Source organism: Acartia tonsa, chromosome 2 (assembly GCF_053477335.1).
Source record: "Acartia tonsa isolate MP-2025a chromosome 2, ASM5347733v1, whole genome shotgun sequence".
In the NCBI taxonomy this organism is placed as follows: domain Eukaryota; kingdom Metazoa; phylum Arthropoda; class Copepoda; order Calanoida; family Acartiidae; genus Acartia; species Acartia tonsa.
Window position 1 is genome coordinate 43,700,525 of NC_137261.1, and position 21,821 is coordinate 43,722,345.

A 21,821-nucleotide genomic window follows, 5' to 3' on the forward strand; every position below is an offset into this window, starting at 1 on the left:
GTTTATTCGCTTTTTCGTAAAAATTGTTATTTCTAAAATCAAATGTAAAGGCAGTCACAAATCATTTAAATATATGTTATTCTTTAATACATAGATAAAAAAATAGAATATTACATTAAATAATTTGTGACTTGGAAAGTAAAATTTGCCTAATTGGTCTTTTTAAAGGCAGGTTAGCTAAAATCTTATTAATTGTGCAAAATGCTATTATGATATATACAAGATTTTAAAAAATATACAAGAGCAAAATAATGTGTTGCAAATAATAAGTCATATTATTTGCATAAAAAATCTAACAAAGAAACGTGCAATCCAAATGAAACATAAAAGTATATAACTACGAAAAACTTAATAAATAATAAAAAAAAGCAAACTTAAAATTTTGAGTGAAAAAAAGAAAACTATCTAACATATAACTATAAATACAGGAGTAGGTCAATGGTAATTAAATTTTTCCAGTATAGCTTTGAAAACAAATAATATCCGTTGGATTAGAACCGGTAATCTTATAATCTTTTATTATAATATCCGCAAAAACCTGTCTTTTGTGCAATGCGATAAATAACTATTCCCAAACTTAAAAAAGAAAGACTTTAATTATGTTTGGTTCAATCTCTTGGGAAAATTTAAAGTTCTTGTTCTTTCATTGATCTATCACTGTATGTATACACAATAAATTAATCTAATTATAATAAATTAAATGCAAAAAAATCAAAAACAAAAAAAGCAGCATTACCAGTTTTGTTAGCCGGGCCTTCAGCCTCTCGGGGTTAACACAACTAGCTTTAATCTTTTATTTTTTTATTTTTATAACTGCAGAAATTTTAAAGAAAAGAAAATGTTTTCATGTGCACAATTCTAATAGTTATGCAATTGAGCAAATTTATGTTTTATGTAATTAGCAAGCATTGGTTAATTAGAATAAACCATAGTCAAAAAAGAATTATTATAAAATACTTAAGCATTTAAATTAATGAATAAATAATTCTTCTTGATTAGGCTATTTATTTTTCACTTAATTTAATGTCCTTGTTTTAAAATAGTCATATTATTTAGGTGAGGTCATTAAATTTATGGGTAATAAATATTTAATGTAAAATTTTCAATCTTTTACTAAATTATCACATCAACAGTTAGATTGAAAATTTAACATGATTTTGTCTTCATGTAAATTTAATATTAGTCAAAGGAAACAGATTGGTAGCTTTAAATTATCAACAACAAAAAATAGGTTTCAAACAAGGGCACGGCAACCGTCAAACTGCAAATTCATTATTTTTTGTGGATGTTAACGCCAGTCCAGCATTTATAAGCTGCCAAAAGTTTAGGTTCAAAGTCGTAAATTCAACCACATCAGCTGCAATCAACAATAAGCAGCTACGCCAAAAAAAAGGTATAACTTTTGGTGTTTAACTGAGACAACTACCTGGCCCTAGTGGTGGGGACCTTTGTAGCGACATGACTGTGTTTATATTTACGATGCAGTGCCGAGCCCTTCTAAAACTTATAATGGGTTTTTCTAAAGATGCCAATCTTGATTCTTTTGTAAATGTTAGTCTGTTTTACCAGTATCATTTAGAGTCCCATATCCCCTCCCTCCCTGTTAAATGGAAAGCCAGGGATAAAGAATATGTAATGTATAGGATATGTAGCACCAGAGAAAATGATTATTTCATCGATTTTTCGCCAATGAAATTTTTGTGTTAGCCTAGGCCTAAAGCTGCTAAGGAAATTTTTTTTAAATTTTTAATTTTAATATCCGCGGAAATCTGTCTATAAAACGAAGTGATAAATAAGCATTCCCCTGGTGCCATATCTCTTAAACTGTTTTGTATGAGGAATAAAATAAAATCATGTCACGTCAATGGAGTGTCTTTTAATACTTTTTGGTTTGTCCGGCTTCGGCTTCACGTTGTCCAAGAAGCTGAATATGAGGGTGTTGTACTCGATGTCGATCTGTCTGCACTGGTTCCTCGCGTTGTAGTTGTTCTCAAGTTTACCTGAATTACCAATGACATGTACATTTTACAAACCTCGTGGAACACCTTGGCTCCAAACTCCCGGGGTATTAGACTTTGATAAACTCTTTGATGGCACGACCATTGTCTGGAAGTCCTAACATGATGTGTTGCGCCTGTTTTGGGTCAAGAAATTCCCTCTTCTATAACCATTAATGTTGCGCATTAGAAATAGCAGCAGTAAGAACCATTTTTAACGTCTTTGGTTATGACGTTGTATTGAGGATGAAATCCATCACCTCCCCGAAGACGGGCGGATGCGCTAGGTGTTAAGCCATGGTCGTGTGTCCATCTCCATATCTTTTATTTATTACATATTTGCAAAAAAAATATCTCAGAAAGCTTCTTATACGTCTCGGGGCAGTTCTTTTACAATCATGAATTTAACGACTGTAAAAGAATTTATTTAAAGAAAAGTACAAGTACAATACCAAATCATATAGAGATAAGAGTATCAGTAATGCAAAAATTATTCTTTTGTAATATAATAAAAGGCTCGTTTTATCAGAAGTATTGTATATCATTTTCTTCACATTTTTTCATTGATGTTATTATTAATTAAACAAGAAAGATGACTTCCAAACCACGCAGTTTAAATACAATTAAAATGGACCTATGGGTATTAAAGTTTTGAAATTTATAATTCATTGAAACATTTCATGTTCTTGTAATGTCTTATTTCAAAAAGATAATTTTAAAAACTGTGATAAGAAAAAATAAATATAATTTTTCTTATATATAGTAAAGGATATCTATTTACATTGAGCGTTTACTACTATTGAGAAAATGTATTTATCATGGTGGTCTATCAATTACGCGAAAGCTTGCAAGTGTATGATATCACAATAGAAAATTGTTATACATTTACAATGTTTAAATCAGATAATAAAACTGCAAAGAGCAAGGAGATTTTTGGTGCTGTAATAATAAATAAGTAAATTTTTCTTGTGTTTGTGATGTACCAGTATTTATCATATAATTTCAATATATTTTTCCAATAGTCTTTTATAACTATACACCTCTTTATCTCAATGAAATGGAAAAGTATTTTCCAGTATGGCTTCAAATCCGCGGGATTAGAACCGGTTCTTAGCCATACGGAAAAATCATGTAAACATAGTATTGTAGACAAATTTCCATGCATGTTAAAATAAAAATCACAAAATTAATGCCAATTTTGCCGGACAAGGCATTCGGACATTCGAGGCTAACCAAACTAGAATTAATCTTATATTTTTTTTTCAATATCCTTGGAAATATGTCTATATTACGATGCGTTATAATATTATAACTATTATAATATTTAAAACATTTTTTAAAGAAAAGAGCAAAATTATTTTATACACTATTTCTAAAGGAATATTATTAGGATGTTTTTCCATTGGTCTGTTTATAAGTAACTATGCCATTAAGATCACCTATACGTTGATTTTCAACCATTTTATACGCCTGTATGGGCCGGAAATATGGTCCAAAGCCCCTGTTTTTACATCAGTAAATTTTTTGACCTATCACACCAAAGATCTATCTCTTTACCCTCACCAAAATAATTCCACCCACTTATAAATATTATTCACATGATAAAAAATGTTTTAGGGGGTAAAATATTTTCACCGATATAAGCGCTCGATATTATCGTCCCCCTACCCACAAAAAAAAGTATAACCCCCATAAAACACATAGATTTTACTTATGGTTTTCATCAGGTTTTCATAAAAAAATAATAACATAATTATGAAAAATACAAAAAAAGCGTACCTTTTTTCATACACTTTGATTTGGCAAAGAACCTAAAGAGAATACAGATTTCATTGCCAATTAGATAAAAAAAAAACTTTTTACAAAATGTTCCATTCATTTAATGGTTCAAGCAAATAAAAAGTACAATAGTATTGAATCATTTCCTTTTTTAAACAAACTTTCTTATGCAGTTTAATAATAACTGTTTTCTAGCTAATTCTTACTTTAAGCTGATAAAGTTTTGTTAATTTCAGTATTAGAGGAAAGAATCATTTATAATTTCTTTGCATCTTTAGTCTTAAGTTGTTTTAAAAAATAGCATATAGGTAGTATACATTTATTTTTTTAGAGGGAGGGCAGCTAGCATATAGTTAGGTCTGGCCACTACATTGACACTATTAGGAATTAAAATATTCTTCCAAATAAACCAAATAGATAAAAGTCATAAGTTTATGATTAAATTTTACAATTTAAGAATTTGTTTGGCAATAAAATGTATAACATTTGCCTGACACAGTGCATGATTAGAGTTAGGAAGGTAAATGGAGGTGGGAGCAGTGAGTCCTGGTCAAAGAACTGGATTATGTTGTACAGCCTCGCATACCTAGACAAATATAAATAGTTAGGTATATGAATGGAGGTGGGAGCAGTGAGTCCTGGTCAAAGAACTGGATTATGTTGTACAGCCTCGCATACCTAGACAATATATTATAGTTAGGTATATGAATGGAGGTGGGAGCAGTAAATCCTGGTTAAAGAACTGGATTATGTGGTACAGCCTCGCATACCTATACAATATTTTATAGTTAGGTATATGAATGGAGGTGGGAGCAGTGAGTCCTGGTCAAAAAACTGGATTATGTGGTACAGCCTCGCATACCTAGACAATATATTATAGTTAAGTATATGAATAGAGGTGGGAGCAGTGAGTCCTGGTCAAAGAACTGGATTATGTTGTACAGCCTCGCATACCTAAACAATATATTACAGTTAGGTATATGAATGGAGGTGGGAGAAGTGAGTCCAGGTCAAAGACTGGATCATGTTATAAAGCCTCGCATATCTAGACAGATATATTATAGTTAGGTAAATGCATGGAGGTGGGTAAAATTATATGCCTAGTCGAGCACAGAAAACCTCATTATTTACAAATTTATTTAAATAAGTGCGGGGGGTGTTTTTCATTAATTTGTGTTTAAATTTTATGTCAGGTTAGGTTATGTAGGTTATATTGTGATCACACCAATATAAAGATTGGCTTTAAAGAAAATTTAGATTTTTAAAAACTGTCTTATAAAGAATATTCTGATTGAAAGACATACGGACAGAATATAGTTAAATAGAAGTTGTTCAAACAACACTTAAAAGAATGCGTACCTCACCTTGTAGGGGCTGGATTCTCCTTGGATTTAAAAGTGATTTCCCAGAGAAAAAACAGCTTAAATTGGGATGTGATACTCTAACACCCAAGGATATTAGGTTAAGTAACATACAATAGACAACCAACCCTTTGACTGTACGACCTTTGTCTGGAAGTCCATTTGTGCATGGTAATGGGTTGCACCTGGGATAAGGCATTCACCCTATTCTCACTATTGCAGCAGTAGGTACTATTTTTAAATCTCTAGTATGATATGATATTGTGCAGACTCTAAACAGCTAATTGACTCTATTGCCGCGAGTTAAAAAGAATGCTTACTTCCACTGAGTGTCCAAGTTGTCGTATATTTTTCTATAAGTAATTGTCATCATGACAATGAGGATTCTCAATAGCACCACACTCACTAAAAAAAATATTTAAGTAAATTTTTTGCTTAAGTTTGAAGTGTAAAAATAGTATCTGTTAAGTAGACAAATGTTAAAGAATTTAAGTAAAACAATAGAGGGGGAAGGGGTTAAATAATTGTATGTCCCCACTCCGAGGACCCTGCACTGACTTTCAATTGGATCTTTAATAATAAGCCAATACCGTCGGGAATATTAACACAACCAAGTCGCCACAAAAGAGCAGAAAGCAATTTGCTAGCAGACGAAAAAGTTACCTAACAGGGGGATCCAAGTAGTTGTCTAGTTATTTACTAAGTATATTTGCGAATACTTTTATTTAATGAAATCTTCCAATTTTTAACATGTACAAAACGGTCTGCTTAATTACTTCAAGATCCATGTCAGATCTATATAGGAAATAAATGTCTATAAACGAGCTCAATTTTTCCAAGGAATATTTTTTAAAACAGTGCTCCAATAATCCATAATAAACTCTCATTGCCCAGAACGATAAGACCCATTATTTTACTTTATTGAAAAGAAATTCCTTTTTTTAATTTCATGTTGCTATTTACCTTATATCAATGTATTTAATTTCTAATCATAAAAAAGAAAATTTAAATTTATAAAATAATAAATGTAAGAAAACTCTGTTTTAAAAGAATTCGATTGTGGCGACACTTTGTGTGTTCAAATATTAAACTAAAATTGTAATCATCATCATTAACCCTTTGGTGATGGTAATGTAAAGAAAAAATATAATTTAAAAAATCTTTTTAAAATCATTTAGATTATTAAATATTTACTTTCTTTTAGATAGTAATGCCGGGTGAGGAAAATAGATTTATTGAGAAATAGATATGCATATAGAAAACTAGCCAATAGGGAGATAATTATTACTCAGTCATCCGGGTGCCCAGATTGGACGCACAGACAAAGTAGGTTACAATGTAGCTTCGCTGCAAGAAATAAACGTACCTAAAAATTGGTAAACCACCCACATGGGGACAACAGCTGATTGTAGATTCTCTGCTCCAAGACGCCTGAGCAAAAATATGAAATAATAGTTATTTATCGCATCGTATTATAGACAGCTTCCGCGGATAGTAAAATAAGAATTCTAAGATTAATTCCAGGCCAAAAGCACGGGCTTTAAAACTAGTATTGATTTTATGATTTTTATTTCATCATACGTAGAAAATTGACAATACCTAAAGATAGTTGCAAAAACCCTAAAATATATAGTTATGCACAGCAAAATGAATCTTCAGAAATGCAGTAAAGATGAACAAATTAAAAAAAAAGGGCATAACCCTTATATTAAAACCCGCTTGTTCGCAAAAAAATCTTGATAGATGGATTGTTTAATTATAAACAAGTGTAGACACCCAACTGAATTTTAAAGTTCTAATATACCGATTTCACCAAGGCTTACATGTTTCTCATCTCTATGCATAGAATTCAACGTTATCGTTATACCTGGATATGACACAGGAGGCCATGTCACCTCTGGTGGGCTTTGCTGGAGCCAAAGACAGGATCCTGCTGGCCATACAGGTTGTGTTATACATTGTTTCTAGTCTACATCTAAAAAATAGAGGACATTGTATTGTGATATTTTGATATAAAATACGTGGATATTATGACTGGGGAAATTTTGTCGTCAATTTAGGTTGTTTCTTTGATTTTTATTTATTTGTCAGATCTTTCCTTAAGTAGAAGGGGGAGGAATGGGATGAAGGCGAAGAGGGTGGTTATCTTATCGTTATATTAGCCAGCTGGAAAGACTCTTTTATTAGAGTAGGTGACATCCAAGTAATTATATATCGATTCCAGAGGTGGACTCGCTTAGTGGGGCAAAATTGTTTTCGTGAAAAATCCTCCAAAATCACATAAAAAATCTACAAAAATTAAATAAAATATTATGTTAATAACCCTTCTATGATTTAAATAACACCATTGAAGAATAGAAAGCAAAATTTAATGTGCATTAATGCATTATAACGAAAAAAATAAGAATGCCATCGCATTTTGCCAAAAAGCAGTATTTGTACGGCATCCTATTCCATATTTTATTAATGTTTAAAGGCGTTGTTGCTTTCAATGATTTTCTTCTCTTAATCAATACACTTTTTTATAAAATAAATATTTGAAATGGAAACCTATAAAAAGAATAATATTATTTTTCTTTTTTCAAAAGAGTCACTTTTGAACAAGGGTGATAACATCCATAAGTAGCAATGCACAAACTCATAGATTGAAAAGCGGAAAAAAGTAAAATATATAGCCAACGCATGGGCAATGGTCACCAAATAGAGAGAAAGAAAACGAAAGCGAAAGAATGAATCAGTAGCTTTGCTACTTTATAAAAAAAAGTAACTGGCATACATTTGCAAAGTGTGTCCAAAAAGATTTTAAAAATAAATATGGCAAAAATACTTTCTTTAACTTTATTTTTACCTATTCAACTGTACCTAACTTACTTGGCAATAGAGTTGACGTTGATTTCTGAAGATTGAGCAGCAAGAGAGGAAAGACAATCTGTATCATAGGGTAGATCTGCTACCTAAATAATAGGAAAAATTATCAGTATCATAGTGTAGAAATGCTACCTAAATAAGAGAGAGGAAAGATACTCTGTATCACAGGGTAGATATGCTACCCAAATAAGAGAGAGGAAAGATACTGTGTATCATAGGGTAGATCTGCTACCTAAATAAGAGAAAGAAAAAATACTCTGCATCATAGGGTAGATCTGCTACCTAAATAAGAGAAAGGAAAGATACTCTGTATCATAGGGTAGATCTGTTACCTAAATAAAGGAGAGAAAATATACTCTGTATCATAGGGTAGATCTGCTACCTAAATAATAGAGAAGAAAGATACTCTGTATCATAGGGTAGATCTGCTACCTAAATAAAAGAGAGGCAAGATATTCTGTATCATAGAGTAGATCTGCTACCTAAATAAGAGTGAGGAAAGATATTCTGTATCATAAGGTAGATCTGCTACCTAAATAAGAGAGGAAAGATAGTCTGTATCATAGGGTAGATCTGCTACCTAAATAAGAGAGAGGAAAGATATTCTGTATCATAGGGTAGATCTGCTACCTAAATAAGAGAGAAGAAAGATACTCTGTATCATAGGGTAGATCTGCTACCTAAATAAGAGAGAAGAAAGATACTGTGTATCATAGGGTAGATCTGCTACCTAAATAAGAGAGAAGAAAGATACTGTGTATCATAGGGTAGATCTGCTACCTAAATAAGAGAGAGGAAAGATATTCTGTATCATAGGGTAGATCTGCTACCTAAATAAGAGAGAAGAAAGATACTCTGTATCATAGGGTAGATCTGCTACCTAAATAAGAGAGAGGAAAGATACTCTGTATCATAGGGTAGATCTGCTACCTAAATAAGAGAGAGGAAAGATACTCGGTATAATGTGGTAGATCTGCTACCTAAATAAGAGAGAGGAAAGATACTCTGTATCATAGGGTAGATCTGCTACCTAAATAAGAGGAAAAATTGCCATTATCATTTGCTAACTAAATAAGATATAGGAAAGACACTCTCTAACCAATAAATTATAACTGCATGTCCCCATCACAATTACCTTGAATTGGGTCATTGAAAATCAACCAATAGTGTCGGGAATATTAACAAAGACAAGTAACAGAAAACATTTTACTAGCAGACAAAAAAGTCCTTGAAAAAGGGGTAGGGAGGCAGTTATCTGCATAAACATCTATACTATAGATCTGCTCATCTAAGTACAAATAAAGCATAATTAAATATGGATAAAATTTTACCTTGTCGTAGTCCGGGTTTGCTCTGAAAGGTTGCAGCATTACCCAGAAGAAATATTTGAATATCCTGATTGTACTGCTAGCCTGGTAGAGTCACAAAATTATTTTTACAGTCAAATTGTAGGTCTAGAAATAGGTTTTCTAAGTCTTAAATATTCCTATGTATCTTTGTTGGACAACAGATCCCATAACTCGTAGAATAACCTAGTAATAAATTTAGAAGAAAAAAATTAGCCTTAATTAGGTTAAAATGTGAAAATATTCTTATAGACTAATTTAGTCCTCATTGCCAACCCATTAGAAAAAGGGAAAAAAAGGATGATCATGATGTTAATTACGCTGTAAGATAAAATAATTGTATGTGCGTTTTTGTGTTTGTGTGTATAAAACGTCATGTGCATTCATTTAATATAAAAAAAATTAAGAACAGTAAAAAGAGTTATTATCTTCTTAAGTGCTTTTATAATTATTTTCTTGACACCATCCATTCCAAGGGCAGTGTTGACCTCTAATACCCCATACCCTCCGCCTAGAGGCAATTTTAAAAATATTAAAACAAGATAGAAGTCTTATAGTAGTTTAGGTTAGGTTAGGTTAAATTTTAAAAAGAGATAGCCCATTGGATTTGGTAATACGTTTGGTTTTATCGACTAATTTAAAATCATGATATGATTTTCTGAGTATCTAATATGTTGGTTAAGATTTTCAGATTTTACCAGTTTCCCTGTATAGAATTAATCATTCACTTTACTTAATTTAGAATTAGCAAGAATATAAAATTTAAAAAATATTACAGACAGTGAGAGGTGAGTCGTTTATATATATATCGTTTCCCTATATTGAAAAGTAAAAGGTATGTATTTTTTACATATTATATGCAACCTCGTTGAAATATGCATGAGAACATAAAGACTTGCATCCTTATGATAAAGTAACAGATCCTGTGCCTGTGTGTCTGTCTTTACCGAATGATCTCACTAACCACTGAACCAATACGGTTCTCAATTACACTGTAGATTCTCATAGGTCCTAGGCAGGTTTATAACAATTTTGATGGAGGTTACCACTACACTCCCAAGCTAAGAAATCGCAAAAAAAAAGAATATTTAAAGTAACTACGCGGAAGAAATTATTGTATAACTCCTGCCTTTCCATCAGATAGGTAATTAAACATGTAGGACACCCCGCAGGAGAAAGCGAGCATAATCACCAAGAAGGTTATCAGAAACATAAACACATCCTAAACAACAAAATTATAAGTAGTTGGATATATAAAATATACGTGGATATTACGACAGGGGAAAATTGTCGTCAATTTAGGTTGCTATGAAACTTATTTATTGGTCAGTTCGGTCATCTAGTAGAAGAAGAGGAGATATCTATAAAATTAACTTATAATTACTGAAAATCAAAATTTCGCTTTTAAAATTTTTCTAATAGGGTGATGTTCTAACTTTGAACAATGATATACGGACTGAATAAAGAAAAATTTCATTAGGGAGACATTGGTCTGTAAATTAAACTAGTATCCAAAGTTTTTGATAACTTTGGTTGGCTAAAAAATTTGCTAATCTTAATATTGTCCAAACCTTTTAACTTTCAATAATTTTAATCTACAGAATGGATAATTTTGTGTATCATCAGTGGAATTTATACATCAAATTATTGTCCATTGTCTTATCCCTGGCTTGAGATTCATTAATTACATAATAAAAAACAAAAATTATGGTGTTTAATAGAATAAATGGATAACTTAAAATTAACAGATAATAGCACTATACCAATTATTTGAAAATAGAAGTAAAATCATTTAAAAATCAAAAGCCTTTTGGGACCAATTACTTTATAATCCATTTAGTCTATTAAGATATAACAACTGTCTATTAACATTGAGACTTCTAGGAGCAATTAAATAAGGAAGGAGGGTGTTAGAATCAACAACTTTGTTAAATATTTTTTTGGAATTTTAGTTTGGAGAAGGTTTCCTTTCCTAAATATATTTTTAGAAAGACCTTTATTTGAAGATTTTACTGTTAAGGAGAACAATATACAATATAGACAGTCATTGTGTTCCTTTAGACTAATTAGACGACTAAATTGTGGCCAAAAAACATAAGTTTCTTTTAAAAGTGTTTTAAAATGTATCATTTGAATTGGAGATGAGAATTATCAAGAATTTAACAATGATTATTTTATAAAAAAAAGTTTCCAGTATGGCTTCAAAACCGATTTATATCCGCTGGATTAGAAAAAGTTCCCGACCGTGCTAAAAAATTATGTATAGCATCGTTTTATAGACAATTTTCCACGTATATTTAAATAAAAATCATAAAATGAATACCAGTTGTGCTAGCCCGGGTCTCAGGCCCCTTAAAGATAACAAAACTGGATTTAATCTTATAATTCTTATTTTAATATTCATGGAAAGCTGTGATAAATAACTAATCCTAACTTTAAATACTTAAAAAATACTCACCTTCATCATTGCATTGATACTCAGAATAATGGGTCCAAAATATTTGGAGACAATTCCTATTTTAATTGTCTTGATGATAGCAAATGTAAACGCCATGCCCCAGAATATGCGTCCAACAGAACTAAAAACATTTCATAAATTTAAGATATCTACTTTTAAAAAACGAAGCTTTTATAAGAATCGTCCTATAGATTGAATTTTCATTTGATGATTTTGATCATGTAAAGAAAACGTAGTAGCGGGTTTCGTCGTATTTTTACTGTAGCTTTGATTGTTATTTAAATGTTGAATTGGCCCCAAAGGATTAGAGCAACCCGCAGGGGCTAGTAAAATGAGATAAGCTACTGTAAAAATTTGACGAAACTCACTACTTCGTTTTCTTTCCATGAACCGATGATTCCTGTAACAGGTATGTACAATTTAGAAATAACCAGAAAATCTTTCGTGATTTAAAACAATGCTAAGCTTTACTTTTCAAGATATTTTTATCCTCTTGTTGAGGAAATAAATTATTATATCCATTAGTGAATTAAAAAGTTCTATTCAGTTCATACAAAGAATTACAAAAACCCTTCAAATTAATGATATTGTACTTTCAAAACAAGAATAAATATTTTCAAGACTTGCACTTCTAAAATTCTATAAATCAAAAATTTTAACACAAAATCAACATACTTAAAAGTCAAATAAGCGGGTACTCGTTTCACCCCCTTTGTTTTTAGGGTGTTTTATCGAGGGGATATAGAACCTTGCCAGGGAAGGTGAAGGGAGTACATAAACCCAGACTAGTGGGGTAGATACACCCCCTACACACTTCTTTTCTACTGTTTAAGATATTAGATTATTTGGTAAATTATTCTTTAGGTTCAGTTTTCTCTTAATTTTAACGCATTACTTATTACTTAAATAAATCGAAATCAATGGGTGTTTTACAATAGATATATTAAATTAGAGTTTTAATTATAAATGTTTTTTTTCCTTATGGAAGAACTTTCAGTGTCCCCTACATCTCCAACTATATACTCGAGCGATCTAAAATAATTCTATATTTAAAAAAATATGTAGTATATAATATAGGATTAGGAATATCAAAATATTATATCTGACTAGTAGACCAATTAGAAATAGAATATCCATAATTATATTGTAATTATTCCAAAAAATTATACCTGACTAGTAGACTAATTAGATATAGAATATCCATAATTATATTGTAATTATTCCAAAATATTATATCGTACTAGTAGACCAATTAGAAATAGAAGATCCATAATTATATTGTAATTATTCCAAAATATTATACCTGACTAGTAGACTAATTAGATATAGAATATCCATAATTATATTGTAATTATTCCAAAATATTATACCTGACTAGTAGACCAATTAGAAATAGAAGATCCATAATTATATTGTAATTATTCCAAAATATTATACCTGACTAGTAGACCAATTAGATATAGAAGATCCATAATTATATTGTAATTATTCCAAAATATTATACCTGACTAGTAGACTAATCAGATATAGAAGATCCACAATTATATTGTAATTATTCCAAAATATTTTACCTGACTAGTAGACCAATTAGAAATAGAAGATCCATAATTATATTGTAATTATTCCAAAATATTATACCTGACTAGCAGACCAATTAGAAATAGAAGATCCATAATTATATTGTAATTATTCCAAAATATTATACCTGACTAGTAGACCAATTAGAAATAGAAGATCCATAATTATATTGTAATTATTCCAAAATATTATACCTGACTAGTAGACCAATTAGAAATAGAAGATCCATAATTATATTGTAATTATTCCAAAATATTATATCTGACTAGTAGACCAACTAGAAATAGAAGATCCATAGTTATATTGTAATTATTCCAAAATATTATACCTGACTAGTAGACCAACTAGAAATAGAAGATCCATAATTATATTGTTATTATTCCAAAATATTATACCTGACTAGCAGACCAATTAGAAATAGAGGATCCATAATTATATTGTAATTATTCCAAAATATTATACCTGACTAGCAGACCAATTAGAAATAGAAGATCCATAATTATATTGTTATTATTCCAAAATATTATACCTGACTAGCAGACCAATTAGAAATAGAAGATCCATAATTATATTGTTATTATTCCAAATTATTATACCTGACCAATAGACCAATTAGAAATAGAAGATCCATAATTATATTGTAATTGTTCCAAAATGTGAAGTACCTAAAACAAAACTGAGATTGATATATGAGCAGATTGTTGTTTACTTTTTATACTGTTTAAATTCAAGTTCTAATAGTGTAATGGTTGATAGATTGATGTACATTCACAATGATGATAAACAAAATTACCCCTCCTGTAGATTACAATTATTGGTTGAAAGGTTTGGACAATCAACCAACAAATCAATATTAAATAATTAAATCCCCAAAGTTGTTAAGCCAACGAACAAGAAAACGTGATTATAAAAATATGGAGGACTAATGTAATTAACAGCTCATGTAAACGTGATTATAAACTATGGGGGACTAGTGTAATAAACAGCTCAATGTATCCGACCTCCCTAGCAAAAATAATTTTAGAAACCCCGCTCTAGTACAAAACAATCCAAATAAAATCCAAACCAAAAAGTAGTATTATGATTTATAATGTTTTTTTCTTCTACAACGTGATTTTGTGCATACATGATTTATTGTATAAACAGCATGTTGTATGCTAAAAAAAAGTGTTCCTTCTATACCATTTGTTATTTGTGAATTTGTATAACATGTTTTTCAAGAATTAAAAAGGAATACAAATGAAAGAGACAAAAAAGTTATTAGGAATGATTAGAAGAACGTGCTTCATGCACCCCCCACCCTTTATTTTAAAATGAAGAAAAGGCACGTTTCTTAGGCTAGAGCAGGCTAAAACCCTACGGCTGATTATACATGCGGGGATCTTATAACCTGTATTTAACCTAACCTAACCTGAAAACAAGTGATGAAAATGCAAATTTTTTAAAACTTTATAATATGAGGGGTACCGACAAGTTTTAATTAGTATAGCAAGGAATGAATAAGAAAAGCCTGCACATTAGAAGAACAGATCTACAACCCAAACAACTTTTTAAACAATTCGTTTCAAAAGGGTTCATCGTTTTAAAATATTTTCAAAGGACGTAAACGTATAACTTATCATTCAACTGTATTACAACCATATTTAGATGTTATCATCCTTGCTTATTTGATGGATTATTTACTAAGTATATTTGCGATTACTTTTATTTAATGAAATCTTCCAATTTTTAACATGTACAAAACGGCCTGCTTAATTGCTTCAAGATCCATGTCAGATCTATATAGGAAATAAATGTCTATAAACGAGCTCAAGTTTTCCAAGGAATATATGATTAAAACTCATAGTGCTCCAATAATCCATAATAAACTCTCATTGCCCAGAACGATAAGACCCATTATTTTACTTTATTAAAAATAAATTCATTTTTTTCATTTCATGTTGCTATTTACCTTATATTGATGTATTTAATTTCTAATCATAAAAAAGAAAATTTAAATTTATAATATGATAAATTTAAGAAAACTATGTTTTAAAAGAATTCGATTGTGGCGACATTTTGTGTGTTCAAATATTAAACTAAAATTGTAATCATCATCATTAACCCTTTGGTGATGGTAATGTAAAGAAAAAAAATATAATTTAAAAAAATCTTTTAAAAATCATTTAAATTATTAAATATTTACTTTCTTTTAGATAGTAATGCCGGGTGAGGAAAATAGATTTATTGAGAAATAGATATGCATATAGAAAACTAGCCAATAGGGAGATAATTATATCGAGCCAACTCTAGTACTACATATATGTAAGACTAAATTAATATTTAATTAACTAACAATTATATTTCTTAAAGAAATCATTGTATTTGTAATCAAATAGTCTATTGTCTTTAGTGATTGTTATTTTTATTATGAGCTTATTAGTAGTTTTTAGTAGATTGATTATTTGTATATTACTTATTTTATTATACTATATTACTTATAAGTCAAAATATGTTCTATTGATAAAATGTTCCTATTATCCTTCTAAAATGTAACATGATCTCTGTGTGTGTCTCTCTGTACCGAATGATCTCGCCAACCACTAAACCGATATGGTTCTCCTTTATTTTTAGCTAGTATAGGTCCTGATAACTATTTTGGAGTAGGATACCATCACCCTCTAAAGCCAAAAAAAGTGACCCCTAGCCAAATTTTTTTACTTCTCATTTTTAAGACTAAAATAACTATTCAACCCACTCCACCTGAATTGAACCTCAAGGCCTCTAGGGGCGAATCCGCTAGTAATGATATAATACACTTTACATTAACTCAAATATTTAAAGATAAAAATGAATCAAAATTTCTTAGTAACTTTCTCCTTTCTTGCAGATAATAAATGTTTAGTATTTGCTTATGGTAAGTGTTTGTTGTGTAAGATAAATTGATCTGTCATAGGAAACAACATTATATACACTTAAACACATAGCGGGTTTGGGCAATCAGTTAATAACTCTGCACTTGAGCAGTCTTTAAAACAAATAATATTTAAGATGATGAGACTAAATATATTTAATACATGATTATGAGACCGTTCAGGATACAGGTCCTATAAAAACTAAGGTTTCCAAAGGAGCAAAGCTATTAATTCGAGCTTTTTAGAATCTCAGTTTACATTTTTTAGGTTTATATACTGCACTGGCTGGTTGATGAACGTCACATGTAACTAATTTAGATGAAGTCTAATTTATATTAACAGATAGATTTTTTTATTTTTTATTTTTATATTATTAAAACATAGCCAAACCCACAAACTTTTTTCTATGGGGAGAGGGGTTCGATCCATTTCTCTTAATGGGCAATTAATACCTAGAAAATCAGTAATAGGTTCTAAAATGACTCTAATTCTTCTATATAACCTACATTAATATGCACACAAAAAAAATGGTTTGATGCTAAAACTTACCGCTTCTTGAATCTTTTCTCATTAGGCTGGTGTCCCTCCAGCCTCCATAGAAATACGCCAGTACCAACATCACGGAGACAATACGAGCACACAAACACCGCCAGCAGGAAATCTAAACAATAACAATACTTTTTTTTATCACATCTTATTATAGACAGCATTCAGCGGATATCAAAATGGAAAAAAAATCTGGTTTTGAACCAGTTATGTTAGACCCGAGGGGCCGAAAGACCGGTCTAACAAAACTGGTATTAATTTTAAAATTTTTATTTTAATATTCGTAGAAATTTGTCTGCAATTCGTTGCTATGCATTTTTACTGTGGCTGAGAACTGGTTCTATTCCACCGGATATCAATCGGTTACGAAGCAGTACTGTAAATTTGGTCATTTTTGATACATACTATTATCATAGATGGATTAGAATCGTTTCTCAGCCATACTGAAAAATCATGTACATTATCTTAAACAGTTAATTCCCCACAAATATAAAACAAAAATCATAAGATTAATTCCAGTTTTGTAAGCCCGGGCTTATCAAAGATTTTACATATAAATTTTTGAATAAAAAATAAGACAATATTAATACCCTAAAATTAAGGCATAAGTACAAATTAGGTAAAAGTATGAAGTTATGATGAAGACGCATATTCTGCACGCGCCTGACAATGCCATAAATCCTGGATTTGCAACAAGATTGAATGCAGGTTCAAGATAAATGGCTGGCTTCGAACCAGGCATAAAAGGGACTCACAATCAATGCTTAATTCAAAAAAATTAAATTTTCATAAAATTTCTAATATTTCTACTTTTCTAACGTTTGATATTGTTAAAGCATCAAATAAAACAACATATTATCTTATTATCATTTTGCAGTAGATGAAGCCTTTTGTGCTACATAACAATTTGTATATTCCCTAAATATAAATTTTGAAAAATTATAGACTGTACTTTCAATTAAAATAAAGGTCATCTTTACAGATAGCTTATTAACTATGAAATTGATAAAATACAACAAGAATAAGAATGTTTGAATGCCAATGCCATACACCCATGACTATAATGTTTTTCTTACAGTTTTTCGATATTCACTTCACATAAAGACAATTTTACTTCAAGTTGACGCAATACATAACTTAAAACATGTTAGCATTATTTCAACTGTGAGCGAGGACATTCTAAAAGTTTTTTTTACAGATTTACTTATAGAATAAATATTCCAGTATGTCTTCGAAACTGATTGATATCCTTTGGGGCTAACAAAACCAGTTTTAGTCTTACAATTTTTCATTTTAGTATCCGCGAAAGCTGTCTATAATACGATGTGATATATAACTATTTTACGTTTATGAAATATCCTTGTAGCGGATTTGCATTCCAAGTTTATGTAAATCCAATGAATTGTGTGATGTATTTATTTGATATCATAACAATTTGTTCAACTCTATTACCCAGACCAAACATACAGGGGCTCAGAGTAGGGCAATGAACATTGAAATCAAGATTAATGCAAAAACAACATAAAAGTTTGCCAGGTGAAAACTAACGTTAATTTCCCTCACTCCAAAAGCCAATAGCTATCTTTCATAACTTTAAAATAAAAAATAATATTACCTCAATTATTATACTTTATCATTTGAGAGCGGGAGATTAAATTATCACCCATCCCTGTATTTTTGCAAAATATTCGCAAATATATTTTCATAAATAGGTTTCCCGATAAATATATTTTTTCAAACACGATCAAAACTTTACACCACATTTTTACTGAATATAAATATACAAGGACTTTTATGTCCTATAGGAGCGATATTTTTATATGACTCATAAATAAAACAATGTTTTAAAATCTAGAAATTTTATTTTTTTATAAATACCTACACCAAGAGGGATTGCTATAATCTGGCCAGGTAAAAGATTGATTCCCCTGAGAATTACAGGTAGCTGTCGCGCGGCTACCAAGCCCTGGTAAATTTCATCTTAAATAATCTGCTAAAATAATACTTTCCAGTTTTTAATTTCCTTTTTTCATTATCTTAAAACCTTTCTCATGATTATTATACCTAATATGTTAAGTGTAAAGATGACAGCATATACTTAAAAAAAAGACTTAACAAACAGACAAAGAAAAAAAGAACAATAAAGCCTATATCATCATTCTTAGATGAACGTACTCATATTGTGATAATTATTATCTAATTATTATGCTTTCTAGATGATGTATTATTGTTACAGGAATCTATGTAGCTCAAGATTGAAAGGAAGATTTTAATTTGAATAAATTGATGATTAGGGCTATCAATACCTTTCTTATCATGATTTCCAATCTAAAGACACTTCCAAGCCAATCCCGTCTAAGTACCAACTTACCCAAATAAAGAAAAGCTTTGCTATCTCTACACTATTCTATAAATTATTACCAGATCAACTTGTACTCTAATAAATAAATGCTCGCATCTAGCTAAAATAGCAATACTTCCCCAATACACCCACTTTACCCCATCCCCAACCCTCCTACTGTATGAACAAACTAATCAATAAATGAGGTCCATATTAGCAACATAAATTTATATACCAAAAGTTCCCTAAAAACATATTTACGTACATATATCCTATATTAATTTCTGCACTTCAAAACACATTAGTTAAATAAGACTAAGAGCAGGGTATCAAACACTTTGCTAATATTAAACTGATAAAAATGGCTCATTTTGATATGGGTTTACCAATTTTATAATCAAAAGTCGGAATTAGAAATAAATTAAATCTGTCTAAAATAAAGTAAATCATAATCATAGATCGTGTAATATCTGAAGATAAATAAGTTTTAAATTTATTAAAAGTGTCATGGCTTAATTGATAAATGTTAGTTTATTATTAATTACAAAAACTATTATAGCTATCAACACAAACAAAAGGATGATTGTACCTCCATTCAGATACATAGAAATACGAAGGACTTTATTTGCTTCTAAAATATACGTCTTTATAGATAAAATTCTCAAGCTTATATTTTATTTTGTATCTAATACTCTAAAATTTGGCAAACAGGGAAAAATGTATAACCCCATAATATTTTTCTTTGAATGTTAAATGTTACAGATAGATACACGAAAAATAACAGTGAGTTGAGAGTTAGGTAAGGTACTATTACCTATCTTTAAGATTTGATCAATCAAAATCTGTATTAAAAGAGAGTTCTATATCCACATGTGAAATATTACGAAAATGCATGCGAAACATAATTTTTCTCACTTTAAGCGAAAATATATGAATTAAATTAGTTTAAAATACAATAATTTTTTTTCTGTTTGATTGAGAACTGGTTCTAATCCACTAGATATTAATAGGTTTCGAGGCGATACGTGAAAATGTTTTACCCAATACAAAGTTATCCATTCTAGCATCTTACTGAGTAATTCTTGGAGAATATGATAAAATGTACAGTTTCCTCTGTGGCATTGTAATAAGTTTCAAATACCAGTGGGGGGTACTTTTCAGCAAGTTCGATTTCAGCAAATATTAGACTAAAACTAGCACTATTTAAGAATTTTAAGTTATTGATTTGGGTTCTCGTGGAAGCTACTCAATTATTACATTACCTTGGGCTAGAGTTTAAGCCACCCAAATTGATGGCAGTCTCATATCAATAAGAAATAGGACAAGGGATAGCATGATATAAGTTGCTTGATAGATCTTAATTCACCACAAATATTCCTCCTTGCGACCTTAGGCATCTCAGGGAAGGTTGCGTGATTACAATCTGACAAATTGCAACAGCAGTTGTCAACCAACTGCAAAGTCTAGAGGGGGGACTTCAATTTGGCTTGACTGATTAATTCACAATTTCTAGGGTAATTCAAAGCTGTTTGTTTGTACCCCCCGGGATAGATTACACCCTTTTTGTCAAAACAAAAATAAATGTTGGGGTGTGGTGGGGGTACAAAGTCTCTAAAGGGTAGGTGCAAAGCAAATAGTTTGAAAAGCAATAAAAAAAATATTAGAATATTGCAACTCTTGTATTAATTTTGCTTCACATGCTCCAAATATACTTTGAAGATGTGCAATTTGTTTTGATAGACAGGATTTGGCGGTACAATGTACATTGTACAATATACTTTACTGCCAACTTTTCTTCTAATACAGGGCTAGTTCAATTGATGATAAATATAGGTATATATGATTATTTTTACTTTTATTAATTCTTTAACCATAAATTTCCATGATTCCATTACAATAACTGAGCATATTGGGTATAGTCCCTTTTCACAATGGCTTTTGATAGGTTAGTTTAGCTTAGGTTAGGTAATTGCCCCACAGGGCTAGGTAATTGGCATCGCAGGGTTAGAGCCCACACAGGGGCTAGAAATAGGAGAAAAGATACTGTGAAAAAACGGAGAAACGCCTCTTAAGAGTTAAGAGGCGTTATCACGAATGGGACTATACAGCATATATTTTTGTATTTTTTAAAAATTGTTTAATTTTAGAGAAATAGATCTGGTTGTAAATTATGAAAAAGGGTAAAGCTTCTTTTGGATTACATCTCTAATAATTTTAAAATTATTAAACCGTATTAAAGTTTAAACCTTAGTTCAGGATTTAAGCTTTTTTTATTTGATAAAAGATAGTGTCATAACTTAAAAAATGAAATCATCAAATAAAAAATCATTAGAAGAAGTATATAAATTGAAACAAATAACATTATGAATTGTTGAACAGACTGACCGACAAAGTAAAGTATATAATAAATGTGGATGTTTTTAACTAATTCCAAAGTCAAACTTAACTTAAATATTTTAATTATAAAATCAGCCATCTATCTTAAACAGAAGAAAATACACATTTTTCATTACGTTACGGACAAAAAAAAACATTGTAGAAGAATGTGAGAAATAGGGCTTTTTAAAACCTCCTAACAGATTTTTCTTCAAAAAAAACTACTCATCCTTGCATTTGTGCAAGTCTATTATATAAGTAGTTAAACTCATTTCAG

General features: G+C 30.2%; 1 protein-coding gene across 3 annotated transcripts in view; it reads right to left on the reverse strand.

Moving 5' to 3' along the window:
• LOC145311919 (short transient receptor potential channel 1-like) overlaps positions 1-21,821 on the reverse strand; it is a 61,150-nt gene that overhangs the window by 795 nt on the left and 38,534 nt on the right. For 2 of the 3 annotated variants that reach the window (XM_080150964.1, XM_080150963.1), the window contains exons 21-33: positions 16,831-16,942; positions 13,984-14,052; positions 12,788-12,841; positions 11,810-11,930; positions 10,481-10,573; positions 9,337-9,417; positions 8,009-8,091; positions 7,005-7,112; positions 6,504-6,568; positions 5,458-5,542; positions 4,267-4,362; positions 3,777-3,808; positions 1-2,000 (exon numbers count right to left, since the gene is read on the reverse strand). In XM_080150964.1, coding sequence (XP_080007090.1) covers positions 1,852-2,000; positions 3,777-3,808; positions 4,267-4,362; positions 5,458-5,542; positions 6,504-6,568; positions 7,005-7,112; positions 8,009-8,091; positions 9,337-9,417; positions 10,481-10,573; positions 11,810-11,930; positions 12,788-12,841; positions 13,984-14,052; positions 16,831-16,942 — 1,148 coding nt within the window. In that variant the 3' untranslated portion in view covers positions 1-1,851. The remainder of the gene's footprint in view (positions 2,001-3,776; positions 3,809-4,266; positions 4,363-5,457; positions 5,543-6,503; positions 6,569-7,004; positions 7,113-8,008; positions 8,092-9,336; positions 9,418-10,480; positions 10,574-11,809; positions 11,931-12,787; positions 12,842-13,983; positions 14,053-16,830; positions 16,943-21,821) is intronic. The other variant, XM_080150966.1, reaches the window with a different exon arrangement.